Source organism: Acipenser ruthenus, chromosome 3 (genome assembly GCF_902713425.1).
Source record: "Acipenser ruthenus chromosome 3, fAciRut3.2 maternal haplotype, whole genome shotgun sequence".
NCBI lineage: Eukaryota > Metazoa > Chordata > Actinopteri > Acipenseriformes > Acipenseridae > Acipenser > Acipenser ruthenus.
In genome coordinates, this window is record NC_081191.1 from 20,652,981 (window position 1) to 20,665,944 (window position 12,964).

The 12,964-nt window shown below is 33.9% G+C and overlaps 1 protein-coding gene across 3 annotated transcripts in view; it reads right to left on the reverse strand.

Annotated features, from left to right (window-relative positions):
* The window catches only part of csmd3b (CUB and Sushi multiple domains 3b), a 472,577-nt gene that overhangs the window by 65,524 nt on the left and 394,089 nt on the right, over nucleotides 1–12,964 (reverse strand). For all 3 annotated transcript variants that reach the window (XM_059012706.1, XM_059012705.1, XM_059012704.1), the window contains exons 38-45: nucleotides 12,306–12,424; nucleotides 11,934–12,003; nucleotides 11,354–11,470; nucleotides 10,009–10,218; nucleotides 9,463–9,651; nucleotides 5,439–5,616; nucleotides 3,571–3,716; nucleotides 423–503 (exon numbers count right to left, since the gene is read on the reverse strand). In XM_059012706.1, the coding sequence (XP_058868689.1) occupies nucleotides 423–503; nucleotides 3,571–3,716; nucleotides 5,439–5,616; nucleotides 9,463–9,651; nucleotides 10,009–10,218; nucleotides 11,354–11,470; nucleotides 11,934–12,003; nucleotides 12,306–12,424 (1,110 nt within the window). The remainder of the gene's footprint in view (nucleotides 1–422; nucleotides 504–3,570; nucleotides 3,717–5,438; nucleotides 5,617–9,462; nucleotides 9,652–10,008; nucleotides 10,219–11,353; nucleotides 11,471–11,933; nucleotides 12,004–12,305; nucleotides 12,425–12,964) is intronic.

Here is a 12,964-nt window from a genome sequence, read left to right on the forward strand (position 1 = left end):
CAAGTGGCAACCCTAGTTACAGGTCAATCAAATACTTCTCCTGCCCCAACTCATAAAGGATGTAATCAGATAGTGGTATTTTTTAACACAGGCCAGGTAAGAGATGAGGGGGAATAAATGTCCCCTTAAGTGCAATAAAGAAAACATGTCTGCTATGTAACCTTTTTTTATAGCAAATCCAAAACAGTCTATACCCCAACAAATAAAATGATCTGTGTTTATATCCATCAGTAATTTACAGAACATATGGGTAACTGGCTACGGCATAAAGGAAAAGGCATTGTGTTATCTGGGAGCACTGTAAATGTTTGTCAGAGCACCTGTTCTGAAATTTCATAACTAAAAGCACAAACTTGCAACACATATCCCCTACTTTTAATTATAAATAAAGTGGATTTTACAAAGAGCTGAAGTTACCATACCTATCTCAAATTCATTGTCGTCTGTCAGCACTTCTGCATTCGGGACTTCAGGAGGTGCCTGACATACTCTCAGGTGATATGCTACAGGAATTAAGAGGACATAAGTATTATAAGGCTTTAGCATTTTTAATTGGATAATGATACATACAAATTTGCATTAAACCAGTAAAACGAGTAAAAAATTAAATAATCACTATTTGAAAAATGATTACACAAAGCCACCTAATTTACAACACCAATGTACTGTATTCAATATTTCCCAATATACTATGAAGGATCGACTTTTTAAAAATACTTTTACTGTACTGGTATCAGTTAATAGAATTTGAATCGTGATTCAGTCCTTGTCTTTACATTCAATTTAATGTGCTGAGATGCCAATTCATTACAGTTGTATTGTTTACAAAAACTTTTCAGTTCTCTCGACTCATTGTTGCTCTTTATTTTACTCTACAAATAATATACTGCACTTTATATATTTACATTTTCTACCTATTCCTTTTGGATAAGTGTATTGTGTCATGATTATTTTATGGTATTTAGTGCAGTCATGTTAAAACGTTATCATCTCACTGGAGTGAACAGGCAGTAATTTCAACATGAACCAATTCATATAGCCAAAGTTTATGCTTTTTATGCTAGGTTGTTTTTTAACCTAGCAAACTGTATTTTGTTTCCATAACAAGACATTGCACTACTAGGTGTCACACAGTGAACACAGAATTATGATATAGCTCCCATAAGAAAAAAGAAATGAAGTAGGATGCACACTGCACCCTCCATCCATGAAGTGTACCACTGCAACATACAGTACAGGGACTTATTATAAAACACAATGTGTTACTAACACCAGTACAGTCTTAACACTTAAAACAGTCATATGCTGTCTGATGAAATCTAAAATAAACCTTTGCAGTAGGATGAAATTATATTGGTAAATACTCATTTCACCCACTAGGGTAATTATGGGGGCATTGATCCAGGATAATTCCTGAAAAAAAAAAAAAAAGTAAGGCCTCCTCTGAGATGGTAAGGGGGAGGTAAAATAGGAGCCTGCTGTTTGTTTTTGATTCTGGCCATTGGGGAGGGAGCCTGTGAGTCTGATGTTCAATACGCTCGCATGGATGATATTGTAGCGGAAAGGATGTAACTTTTCAAATAGACCTGTCACTGCTTTTCTTGTTATTTTGAAAAGAATTGAAGCACTTACTCTAAATTGACAGGAACCTGCAATGACTCTGTTTGCACTGTAGAAGCACTGTTGAACGCACCATGAATACACACCATACATTCAGACTCAACACTAAGATAAACACACAACATAGTCTCTTTTTGTGTTCTTTTTTAAAGCCTACGGCTGGAATTATCTGTATACAAGTTCTGCTTTACGTTTAAAACATAAACTCATCTCCCTATAGCCACTAGAACCACGATGGAGATTTCCCCTTAACTAGACATAACTAATGTAGATTTATATACAATTAATTGAATTGTTTTTAATAATACCGAAAACATTTTCATATATGACTAAAAAAAAAAAAAAAAAAAAAAAAAAAAAAACTTTATTGACAAGGGTAATTTAAACAATGGCCTCTGAGAAATCCAGGTACAGTTTGGAGAGCTTTGCAAATAAAACTAAACCTACACAAAATAAAACAATATTTTGAGGAAAAATTCATCAGTCAGAAAAATCACTCTTGAAAGCAACTTTCTAAAGCTGTAAAATGAAAGATACAAATTAGGAAAGAGATACGTCTTTGAGCCTTTGGGATTCATACAAACAGTCTTTTCCACTGGGCCAAACCAGAGTTTTGGGGGTTTTTTTTGCCTATCGGTTGCAATATGCTCTCAAAGTTGACGCTTTCATACATAAAAAGAAAAAACTATCAGAACTGTGGCCAATTACTGAATGTTAACACTAAAAGAATAACTAATACAAAAATTAAGTCAGTTGGCTTTATCATCGTTTTTGTGATGTTATTTGGTATTTTAATTATTTTAATTTGATATTTAGTAGCTGATTCCACCATTAAAAGGCTGATAGAATCCAACTTCTTAAATTACAAAAAGGAGCAGCATAATCGAATCTAATAATGTTTAGTTCTCATTTTTAGATGTCTAAGAAATGAATTTAAAATGGTGCATAACAATTTGTTGCGAGTACCTCAATGTTATTATTGATAAGAGTAAGTATCTTCAAATTACATATTGTTAGTTTTATTATTCCCTTAAATTCCGAGCAATTTTTTTTAAATAAGTGTGTAATTGCCTATGAGTTCAGTAGCTGCTCTTCAGTTAATTTTGCTTGCCATAGACATGCAATGTAGACTACATCAATCAGCTAGTGCACAGCAGTGTATTGCCAGCAAAACAAAATGGAACATCACCTCACTGGCTATACTTCTAAAAATACATTTTGGCTGATCTAGCATACTGTATGTTACATAAACCTATGGTAGGCAACTAGACCTGAAGAGCATCTCCTGAAATCAGGTGAGAGCAGCTTAGTACAGACCATAAAAAAGGGTAAGTGACAGTTAACAAAAAAAAAAAAAAAAAAATACAAAATACAAAATGATTATTTACTCTTTAAATATTGCAAGAAACATACAAATTATATTTTTGACAGTAATTTCTATTGAATGCTTATACAGTATAATATGAGAATGGCAAGTAATGGTTATGGCAGTGTGGAGTAGTGGTTAGGGCTCTGGACTCTTGACTGAAGGGTCGTGGGTTCAATCCCAGGTGGGGGACACTGCTGTTGTACCCTTGAGCAAGGTACTTTACCTAGATTGCTCCAGTAAAAACCCAACTGCATAAATGGGTAATTGTATATAAAAAAAAATGTAATTGTATGTAAAAAAAAAAAGTGATATTGTAACAAGTGTAAGTCGCCCTGGATAAGGGCATCGGCTTAGAAATAAACAATAATAATAGGAGTACATATCATTTTTGTACTCTTTTGTACGTTTTTTGGACTAGGACTGCATTACTAATTACACACAAACAATGCTAATGCATCAGTTATGGAATGTAGTATCTAAATGGTTCGAAAGTAAAACATGTATTGTAATATACAAATATATGTAATTCATGATTAAGAATCAGCAACAATAAACCAAATGTAATAGTGAAAGGTACCAACCGTGATAACTGAGCACAAAGAATCCACCAGTCGTAAAGTCACTATGAAATTTGATCAGGTCCTGGTTTGATGTGCTGTACACAGAATCTAGTGCTGTATTTCCACTGAACTGGCCAATCTGAGGAGAGTTTTGATCGGCACCATCCCTAAAAGAAAAAAAAAAAAATATATATATATATATATATATATATATATAAATCTAAATTTGGTGTACTGAAATGTTGAGTGACAAACCTTGTGTCTCTAATGGGTCACTATTATTTGGCACCCATGATTCTTAGCAGAAAGGAAATAGCATATGTTGTCTAGTGATGTAGCCAAGGAGATGGTTTTAAAGTTTAAAGTTTTTTTTGTGTGAGAAACATTCTTCTTATTGTCTACCCTTCTCCATAGTTGAAGGGCCAATTATGATAATGTCTACTGTTATTTGTGGAATAGCCAAAAGAGAGTTCTGGATAAATTACAGTTTGTACCACTTACAACAATGCAGCATACTCTACAGTATGTCTGAATTGTACAAAATTATGCAGAACACTAGGTAGGTTTATATATTTGGCGATTTAGGTGTGAGTACATTGGCGATTTAGGTGTGTGTACATTGTTGTTATGGGTAAGCTGGAGAAAAGGTTTTGTTCAGTGTTCCACAGATTCACAAAGTGGGGATATTTGTGTTCTGCCTATATAGATATGCCTGACCCCTGTGGGTAAGACTATGTACAGTAATAATATTAATATTGAAAATGAATATTAAAATAGCTTAGAGGGCTCAATTGGTGTGTAAAGTGTTTTAACACTTGCTTGAGAAGTGTGATGTTGCCATTCAGGCCCAGATATTGCCTGTTACATATGTACTTTGCTGAAGACACTATCCATGAATAATACGTTTGTTCATTAATTCTTAAATTGTTGCTGTGGTAAATATAGTGCAGCAAAAACAAAACAAAACAAAAAAAAACTATACAATAACTATTATTAGTATATGGGCTCTAGTCAATGCAGCCTGGCCTCAATGAAAAAGTATTTCCAGAAAGATAATTGGTTAGTCGCAAAATTAATTTGCAGTCTTTATATTACCAGGTTTAAAGCAAAAAAGAAATCAAGTTAATGAATAGGTATCAGAATGTTAACTCAGACATAGCAGAATAAAAAATAAACCAGTGATGTTATTGGACAAAACCATTACGGCAAAGTATGAGTCAGACAGAACATTGCATTTCTATGAATGTTAAGCAGCCCTTTGAAGAACAATGTACTGGGCAATCCACTGGTAGTCAATCTACTTCATTAGAAAATGCAACTGCACCTCGTATGTCAGCAAGAGAATGGAAAGCATGCTATCTGAGTGGAAACTGACACAACATTTTGGAGTTATTTAAGAACAACTGACTGCAGTAGATCCAAATAAACTAATATTAACTTGTTTACCGAACCACAGAATTAGTTTGATTCAGAGGTTTAAGTGAAATCAACTGCTATAGTGTTTCTAGGCCTAAATAAAGGTACATTTGAATGTTTTTAAAATACTAACAAAGGCCTACATTTTCTGTTTAATATGTTGGATTAATTGTGCCCTGTTTAACTTCCCACTAAAACAGTAGAGGTTTATCATATCAGCACAGCTTTATTTCGATTTTCTATGTCTTGGTACACCTAACATGACTACATTTTAAAGCAACAAACAGAAGTGTAGATTTAAACAGTTAAGGCCAGAATGTATTTCACAACTCAAATTGTATTCCTAAAGTGAATAACTTCTTCCATGGTCTGTATCAACATTGAGAAATCTAAGCAAGGTCTTTGGACAAAACACATCCTTTAAAATGTTGTTCCATCTACTGATATAAATACAAATGGCAGTTATTGCTTACCAAACAGTAATGAAGTCATATATTTGTTCTGTTTGTAAGACTGTAAAGTTGATGTATATCCCATAACCAGGTGGAACTCTAACAAGCCAAACGCAGTCTTGAAAATTTGGATACTCATCAGGGTACCCAGGGGAGTAAATAGTACCATTCATTGCTGTAATGTTTCCCCCACAGAGAGCTGTGAAAGAAACACATTCACATGTTAACGTTTTCAGTAAAAAAAACAAGATAATAAGTTCTTCTTATAGCAGAGCCCGGTGATGAATTGCTCCTTTAAACTGCATAATATTAAACTAAATAATGGTAGATATGAAAGTTTACTAATGTTTTGCTTGCATTTGTTTTGTGCATTTTCAACTTTTCTCTGTGTATTGTTTAGTTTCTTTTTGTCTGTTTGAACATTAAACTAATTATTTAACTCCTAAGCATCCAACCATACCAGTATTCTTACTGCAAGCTTTGTTTATCTTTTAAAAAAATACATAACTTCCTGGTGTACCAAAATTTGTGCCCTGAAGAAACTGTGTTTTTCTCAGAGAAGAGCGTGTTCTGTGCAGACTACAGTCACGGAGCGAACTCTGCAAGACCACAATCAGTTTGAAGAAAAAAAAAATAGATTCTTAACTGTTTTTTCTTTCCCTGTTGCCAATATACACTCAAATATCAATAGCTTACTACAAATAGCTAATATTCAAAAGAAAAAAAATATGTGTAGACAAGTGTGCATATGGTTTTTGTAACCTCAAATAATTTATTTTAAAATAAAACTTCAACACAAAATAATAAACCATTAGTGTTAGCAACAAAAAATCATAGACCACAATATATGAGACGTTTATAAATACATTGCACAACTTTTATAGCTGGTATGCAAGAAATCTACAAATAAAATCTACTCACATGTCTAGCAAATAATCTGCATATTATGACCTTAATTTCATTTTATTGTGTTACATGTTCCCATGTGTTGCTACAACTGTTTATGTAAGGTGTGTTTATTGTTTTAATCTTTTTTTTACATTTTGACCATTTTTTTAAACTTTTACATTGCATTCCCTGCCTCAAGATGGATTCCCATGTACCCGCATGGACCTCTCAGAACTACATTTCCCATCATCCTCCTGCTCACTGGTAAATCCATCTAAGTTACATATCTGAGCAGGTGGATGATGGGAAATGTAGTTCTGAGAGGTCCATGCAGGTACATGGGAAGCCATCTTGAGGCAGGGAATGCAATTTAAAAGTTTAAAAAAGTAGTCAAAATGTTAAAAATAAAATTAAAAAAATAAAACAATACACACACCTTACGTAAACAGTTGTAGCAACACATGTAACACAATAACATAAAAAGGTCCTTATGTGCCCTTTAAAATTACACAGTATATATAGGGAAACTTACTATATCAAAGTGATATTTAAATAAAACGAGACAAATTATTCTGCATTGTGATTTATCAGTGCTTGTATTTCTTAACATTGTGATTTATCAGTGCTTGTAATTCTAGTCAAACTGGTTGCAGTCTTGCAGAGCTCGGCATGTGACTGATATGTACAGAATATTCTCTTCTCTGGGAAAAGCACAGTTTCTTCAGGGGACAATTCTTGGTACACCAGGGAATTAGATTTTTAAAGATAAACAGAGGAATACTGGTATGGTTGGATGCTCGGGTTATATAACTATTTTAATGTTCAAATGGCCAAAAAGAAACTAAGCAATACATTCGAGAAAAGTTGAAACAAATACAAACTAAAACCACGCAAAACATTAGTACTTTCATACCTGTCAATATTTACTTGAACTCTTGTTTGATAATGTCTGTTTTACTCTTTTAAAATAAAAAAATAAAAAATAAAAGCATGTTTAAGTTCAAAACATTTTGAACCAAATTTACTTCATATTTGGTTACCCTGAAATCTAACACATTTGCTTGATGTCCTCCAATTGATTTATATGTATTTGAATTACTATTTTCAATTATATTTTTTGTAAAACCTTTTGTTCCTTTGATTAACTATGCTTGTAGTTAAATACACATATAAACAAACAACGGCAATGTTTCTGTGTGTAAACATTGCACCAAGGAAACTAAACTAGACTTTAAAATCAATTCATCTTTTGATACAAGAATTAGAGTGCAATGATGTATTTATCAAAGTTGATGTCTTCAGAAAGCTTTATTCTCGACTCCTTACAGTAGATGGAAGATATTTTACACAAGGGGATTATGCCATGCAATACGCTCTGAGGAAATCTCCTTAAAAGAGGAGTATATCTCTGCTGAATAAGCTTGAAGAAATGAGATCAGACTTTTTTAAAACTAGGTCAAATAATCTTGTACATGGAAATTATGTTGCACCGTTGTCAAAAAATCTGAAAATATATTTTAGGGAAATTTCAGGAGTAATAGGATTGTAGTTGATTTGCAATGTGCATCCAGAGAAGAACTGGACGTAAAATAAAATAAATATGTTTTTTGTAACTTAAAACAAAATAGGCTTAAGTGCCTTTAAATCAACAAATATTTGAAAGTCATAGTTTTCATTAAGGTACAGTGCTCTTCTTCAAAAGCCTGGTTACTGCTGTTCTATACTGGCTAAAACAAATACCCTCTCCTTAGAATTTAATCTCTGTAGATGTTATAATACTGATAAATGAAATTCACTACAATATGCATTACATCTCGTACAGTACCCTTGTAGACTGTGTTTACATTTTAACAACCTGACATGTGGGATTTAATTCTACATGGCATTTACCTTTGAGATTATCAGGTTATATGTGTTTTCTTTTACTTTACACAGCAGATTTTGAAATAGCAGGTAATGCTCTGTATGGCAGGGTGAAAGCCCTGCAGATGTAAATAGTGTATGGGGAATTATGGCAGTGTGCCCCACCCATGTGTGTGTTATGTGTCATGTGTTGCGTGTGGTGTGTTAATGTTGGTGTGTAGGTATTGGTGCATGGGATATAAATGGGTCTGTGTAGCACGAGTGATTTAAAATATATAGTTGTATTTAGGCACGGAGATGCATAATCACTTCACGTGCAGATAAAGTATGTGAGCACTGGATTGCACAAATTAGTTCACGTGCTGGGATTCAAGTGAATAATTAATTGGTAATTGAATCCCGGCACAACAGTATATATAGATGCATGTTTTACTCACTCGGGGTTGTGTGTTCGAGAGTGGAGAATGGGACAAAAAGAGAAGGAGAAAATAAAAAGTAACAAAACAAATGCTACTCGTGCAAGAGGACTCGCACAATACTTGTTTAGTATTGTCCACTGTCTGTTTTGTTTGTCTATTTATTTTGACATTGAGTGCCATGTTCTGTTTTGTTTTAACCTTTTATTTCTACAATTAAATGCACTGAGCGCCGCAGCGTCTCGGTTTCACCTGCCAGTACTGTCTGTGTGTGTTTCTTTCGGGCCTGACGTCACCCCTACAGCTAGCCTGTTCACAGGAATCTATGGTTGGAATGGATGGGGTTAAATCCATCCCTGCCAACAATCACAGGTGTAGCCATTCATCAGTTAGGTAACTGAGTGCTAACTGGGGAAATTCATCTTAGTCATTTTGATACCGTTTTTACATTTGTACTTTCATTTACTGGGGTATCTGTCATTTGAATGTCCATACAGTATGATTCATTAGCTCTACCTACCATTATAGCCATGCACCCATAGTTTCAAAGTAATTCTCAAAGCATTTACCTTCCAGTATGTTCTTTAAAGGAACACATTGGTTGGATATGAAATATATTAACTAATGTATTCTTCTGGTTGTTTAGAGTCAGTTTGTATCATGATAAATACAGCAGAAAATGATATGTGATTCAAATTTACAAGACAAATACATTAGTACTCCATACCCATACCAAGTTTATTTATTTATTTGTTTTGTTTAAATATTTATTTGCTGAAAAAGCTTGTCCATTCTGAATCTATTACTGATATTAGACCCCACTATTTTATTTTGTTTATGAATATATAGTAGGAAAGGTAATTTTCTTTAGGGCTTACCTTCACATCTAGGCACAGGGTAGTTCCAGTTCCGACTTAAACCATGGAGGCATGTTAGCGCTGCCTCTCCAATCAAAGTGTAACCATGAAAACACTCAAAAGTAACAGTTTGTCCCACGCTGAAATCATTCCCAATCAAAAAGCCATTCCGGAAAGGACGGGGATCAGGGCAGCTTTGCAACTGGTAGACTATATAATCAAACGTGAATAATGCTGCTGTACTGTTTGATATTACATGTTATATTTCTATCAAAGTTATTTAAGTATGATGCCTTGGGTTATATAACAATATAATATCCAAGTATGTATAATTCAGCTTAAATATAAAAAATACAATGTTGAAACATGTGGTAAACTGCTACAACACATTAAAACCCGTATATTATATAATACAACACATTAAAAACAATATACATATATACAATATAGTACTAGGATACTATATGGGCAGCTCATGCCCTGCCTCTTGTGAGTTTATATCAGGCCTCAAACTTCACTATCAGCAGCATAATATGAGCAGATCACTTAATTTACTGTAGTACTTACCCTGATATGTAATATGAAATCCTGGTTTGTTCTGGGAAGTGTCACTATGGAAGTACAAACTCGTCTCATGGGTGGTGCTGAAGAGTGAGGCTGGTACTTGAGTGCCACTAAATCTGCCAATCACAGTACCAGTCTCTATAGAGCCGCTCCGCACTTCTAAATAATCGTGTATTAACTCAGTGGAAAAATTGACAAACTGCAGTTGAATACCTGTAAGTAATATGAAATATATATGAGAGAATGTTATGAGCCACACATAAACTAAACCATTTTACATGAAAACACCCCTACACATAACCAAAATGTAATATTGCACTGCAATGTGACATATTCAAGTTCACAGGTCAATATTATAATACTGGCACCTAATAATAGCGTGTTCAAATACACTACGACTAAGACTGTTACTATGACTACTACGACAACAACTAACATAGTACTACTAATAATAAATCATAGGTAGACAATAATAATAATAATAATAATAATAATAATAATAATAATAATAATAATGTCTTCAGAGCATACATTTCCCATCATCCTCCTACTCACTGGTAAATCCATCTCAGTTACATATGTGAGCAGGAGGATGATGGGATATGTAGTTCTGAGAGGTCCATTTGGGTCCATGGGAAGCCATCTTGAGGCAGGGAATGCAATTTAAAAGTTTAAAAAAGTGGTCAAAATGTAAAAAAAATAAATTAATTAAAACAGTACACACACCTTACGTAAACAGTTGTAGCAACACATGGGAACATGTAACACAATAAAATAAAAAGGTATTTATGTACCCTTTAATACTGTGTATGTGCTTTAATTGTATCCCTTGGTATACAATTAAATCACCAGAAATTAAATGTTGTAAATGTCTATTGGATCCCCATTAATAAACTGGATAGAGCATAGAACATAAGCATTCCAGTTTGAGTGAACCACAGCACATACAGAGAAGTCTCCCGAATGACCCTGACTCCTAATAAAGCTATGTTTCCCAGACCAAGACATGTATTTACATGAACACTCTTGTTAGGAGCTTGTGGTTATTTAGATTGTAACCCTTTCGCGTACATTTATAATTTTAATTTCACGCTGACAGTATGTACCATTATTCAACTAAAGGCATAGTTGTAAAGAAAACCAAATTTCACATTTTTATGGATTCATTGGGTGGGAGTCCTCGGTCAGGATATCTGGCTTTAAGGCAAGAAGGTTTAGGAACTCCTGATCAAAGGTACCCTTGATTTACAAATAAACTAAAGGGACACTTGGCTTGTCTTATCTCCCTAAGAGCTAACATTCATTACATTTCAAATCTTGACCAACACATGAGGCAAAGCACACATACCAAAACCAATTGGAAGCTTTATTGTCCATGTACAATCTAAGCTGCTGGGGTAGTTTCCGGGGAAACCAGGACTTAAAACTACTCCACTAAAGTCCTTCAGTAAACCTCCACACTGGGCTATATAAACAACAAAAGAGAAAGCAAGAAACAGCAAGCTTGTTAAACAGAAATATCGTGATATTTTTATATTACGAAGATCTTTAATTAACTGCCTTTTTCAATGTTGTTTGCTGTCCCTTTCTATTCCCTTGGTTTTATATCAAAGATAAAAAATCTGTCGATCTTACGGTAAAGCAATTTAGGTCTAACAAAACTGAGAAACACAGTTGTAGCAGATTATTATGCTACATTTTAGTTTAAATTAAGCTGCAAAAGAAGACATTAACAAATAGTTGCTCACCCCTATGACACTGTTCCATATCCATCAAACATAAAGTACAGTTGTGCTGCTATCGAAATATCAATTTAAATAATCTGGTGTTCATATTCTATGGGACACAAGTGCAAAATGTTGCCTTGTTGTAACTTTAATAGGTTTGCAAAAATACAATTTACATGGCCCACAAATTACAGAACATACCTCGGCATAGTGGAACAGGGTAATTCCATCTTCTAACAGGACCAGGCATACATGTTATATGAGTATGCCCCTTAAAGAGAAATGTTTTATTTGATTAGAAATCCTTTAAATGTAACATTAATATCTAAAGGAAAACAGAAGTATAGTACATTAGCCAACATGACTTTTCATTGTTATATTATTCTGTGTGTTTGACACTGGGATCTGTTTTAATGATCTAAACAGTGGCAGATTAAAATATCAAGGTTTTACAATTTTAAGCCTGACTTGTCGAAAACTGATTTCTCTGTATTTGTAGTGTGTGTACTAATGTTTATAAGTGGGTCTATACATCACCCCACATCTATATGAATATTTAAAGGAATTTCTTACCTCAAGAGAATAGCCTTGATCACACTGAAATGTCACCACATCTCCAACCATGTATCTATCATCGACTTTTATTGCACTATTTGGTGTCTGTGGCTCTGGGCAGGAGTCTAAACCTATCGCTTAGAGTAGAGAACATTGAGCTTTATATTTGAAGGTGTAAATTTTGTTAGCAAAACAATAGCACATGCACAATTAGACAACATATTGCATTATTCAGCTTACATAATGTAAATATAATGTGTACACTACTTCATGACCAAAGACATAATTGCTTTCCACTTGTACTGAGGTGATGGCACAGTAAATATAGGATTGAAGCATATCCCATACATTTAGCTATTTATACCTTTGTAACACTAATGGGTCTTTTATTCTTTTAGGGAAAAAAAGTGCTATCACAGTAATTTTGCACAATATCTTTGCAGTTTTCCCATGGTTATACTATGCATTTACCATGGTTACCATTGTTTGCCATGTTTGTTTTTTTTTATATGCTTTACCTTTTATAAGGGAATACTTTGGTGGATTTTAGATATTTGCCAAATACACCATGGTTAAATGTCGCCATTTTTACTACACCTAGTTCATCCACTCTATATGTGCAAAGCAATGACAGCTTTGCCAGTATTCCTCAAAACATTATCTGCAGACATGGAGTA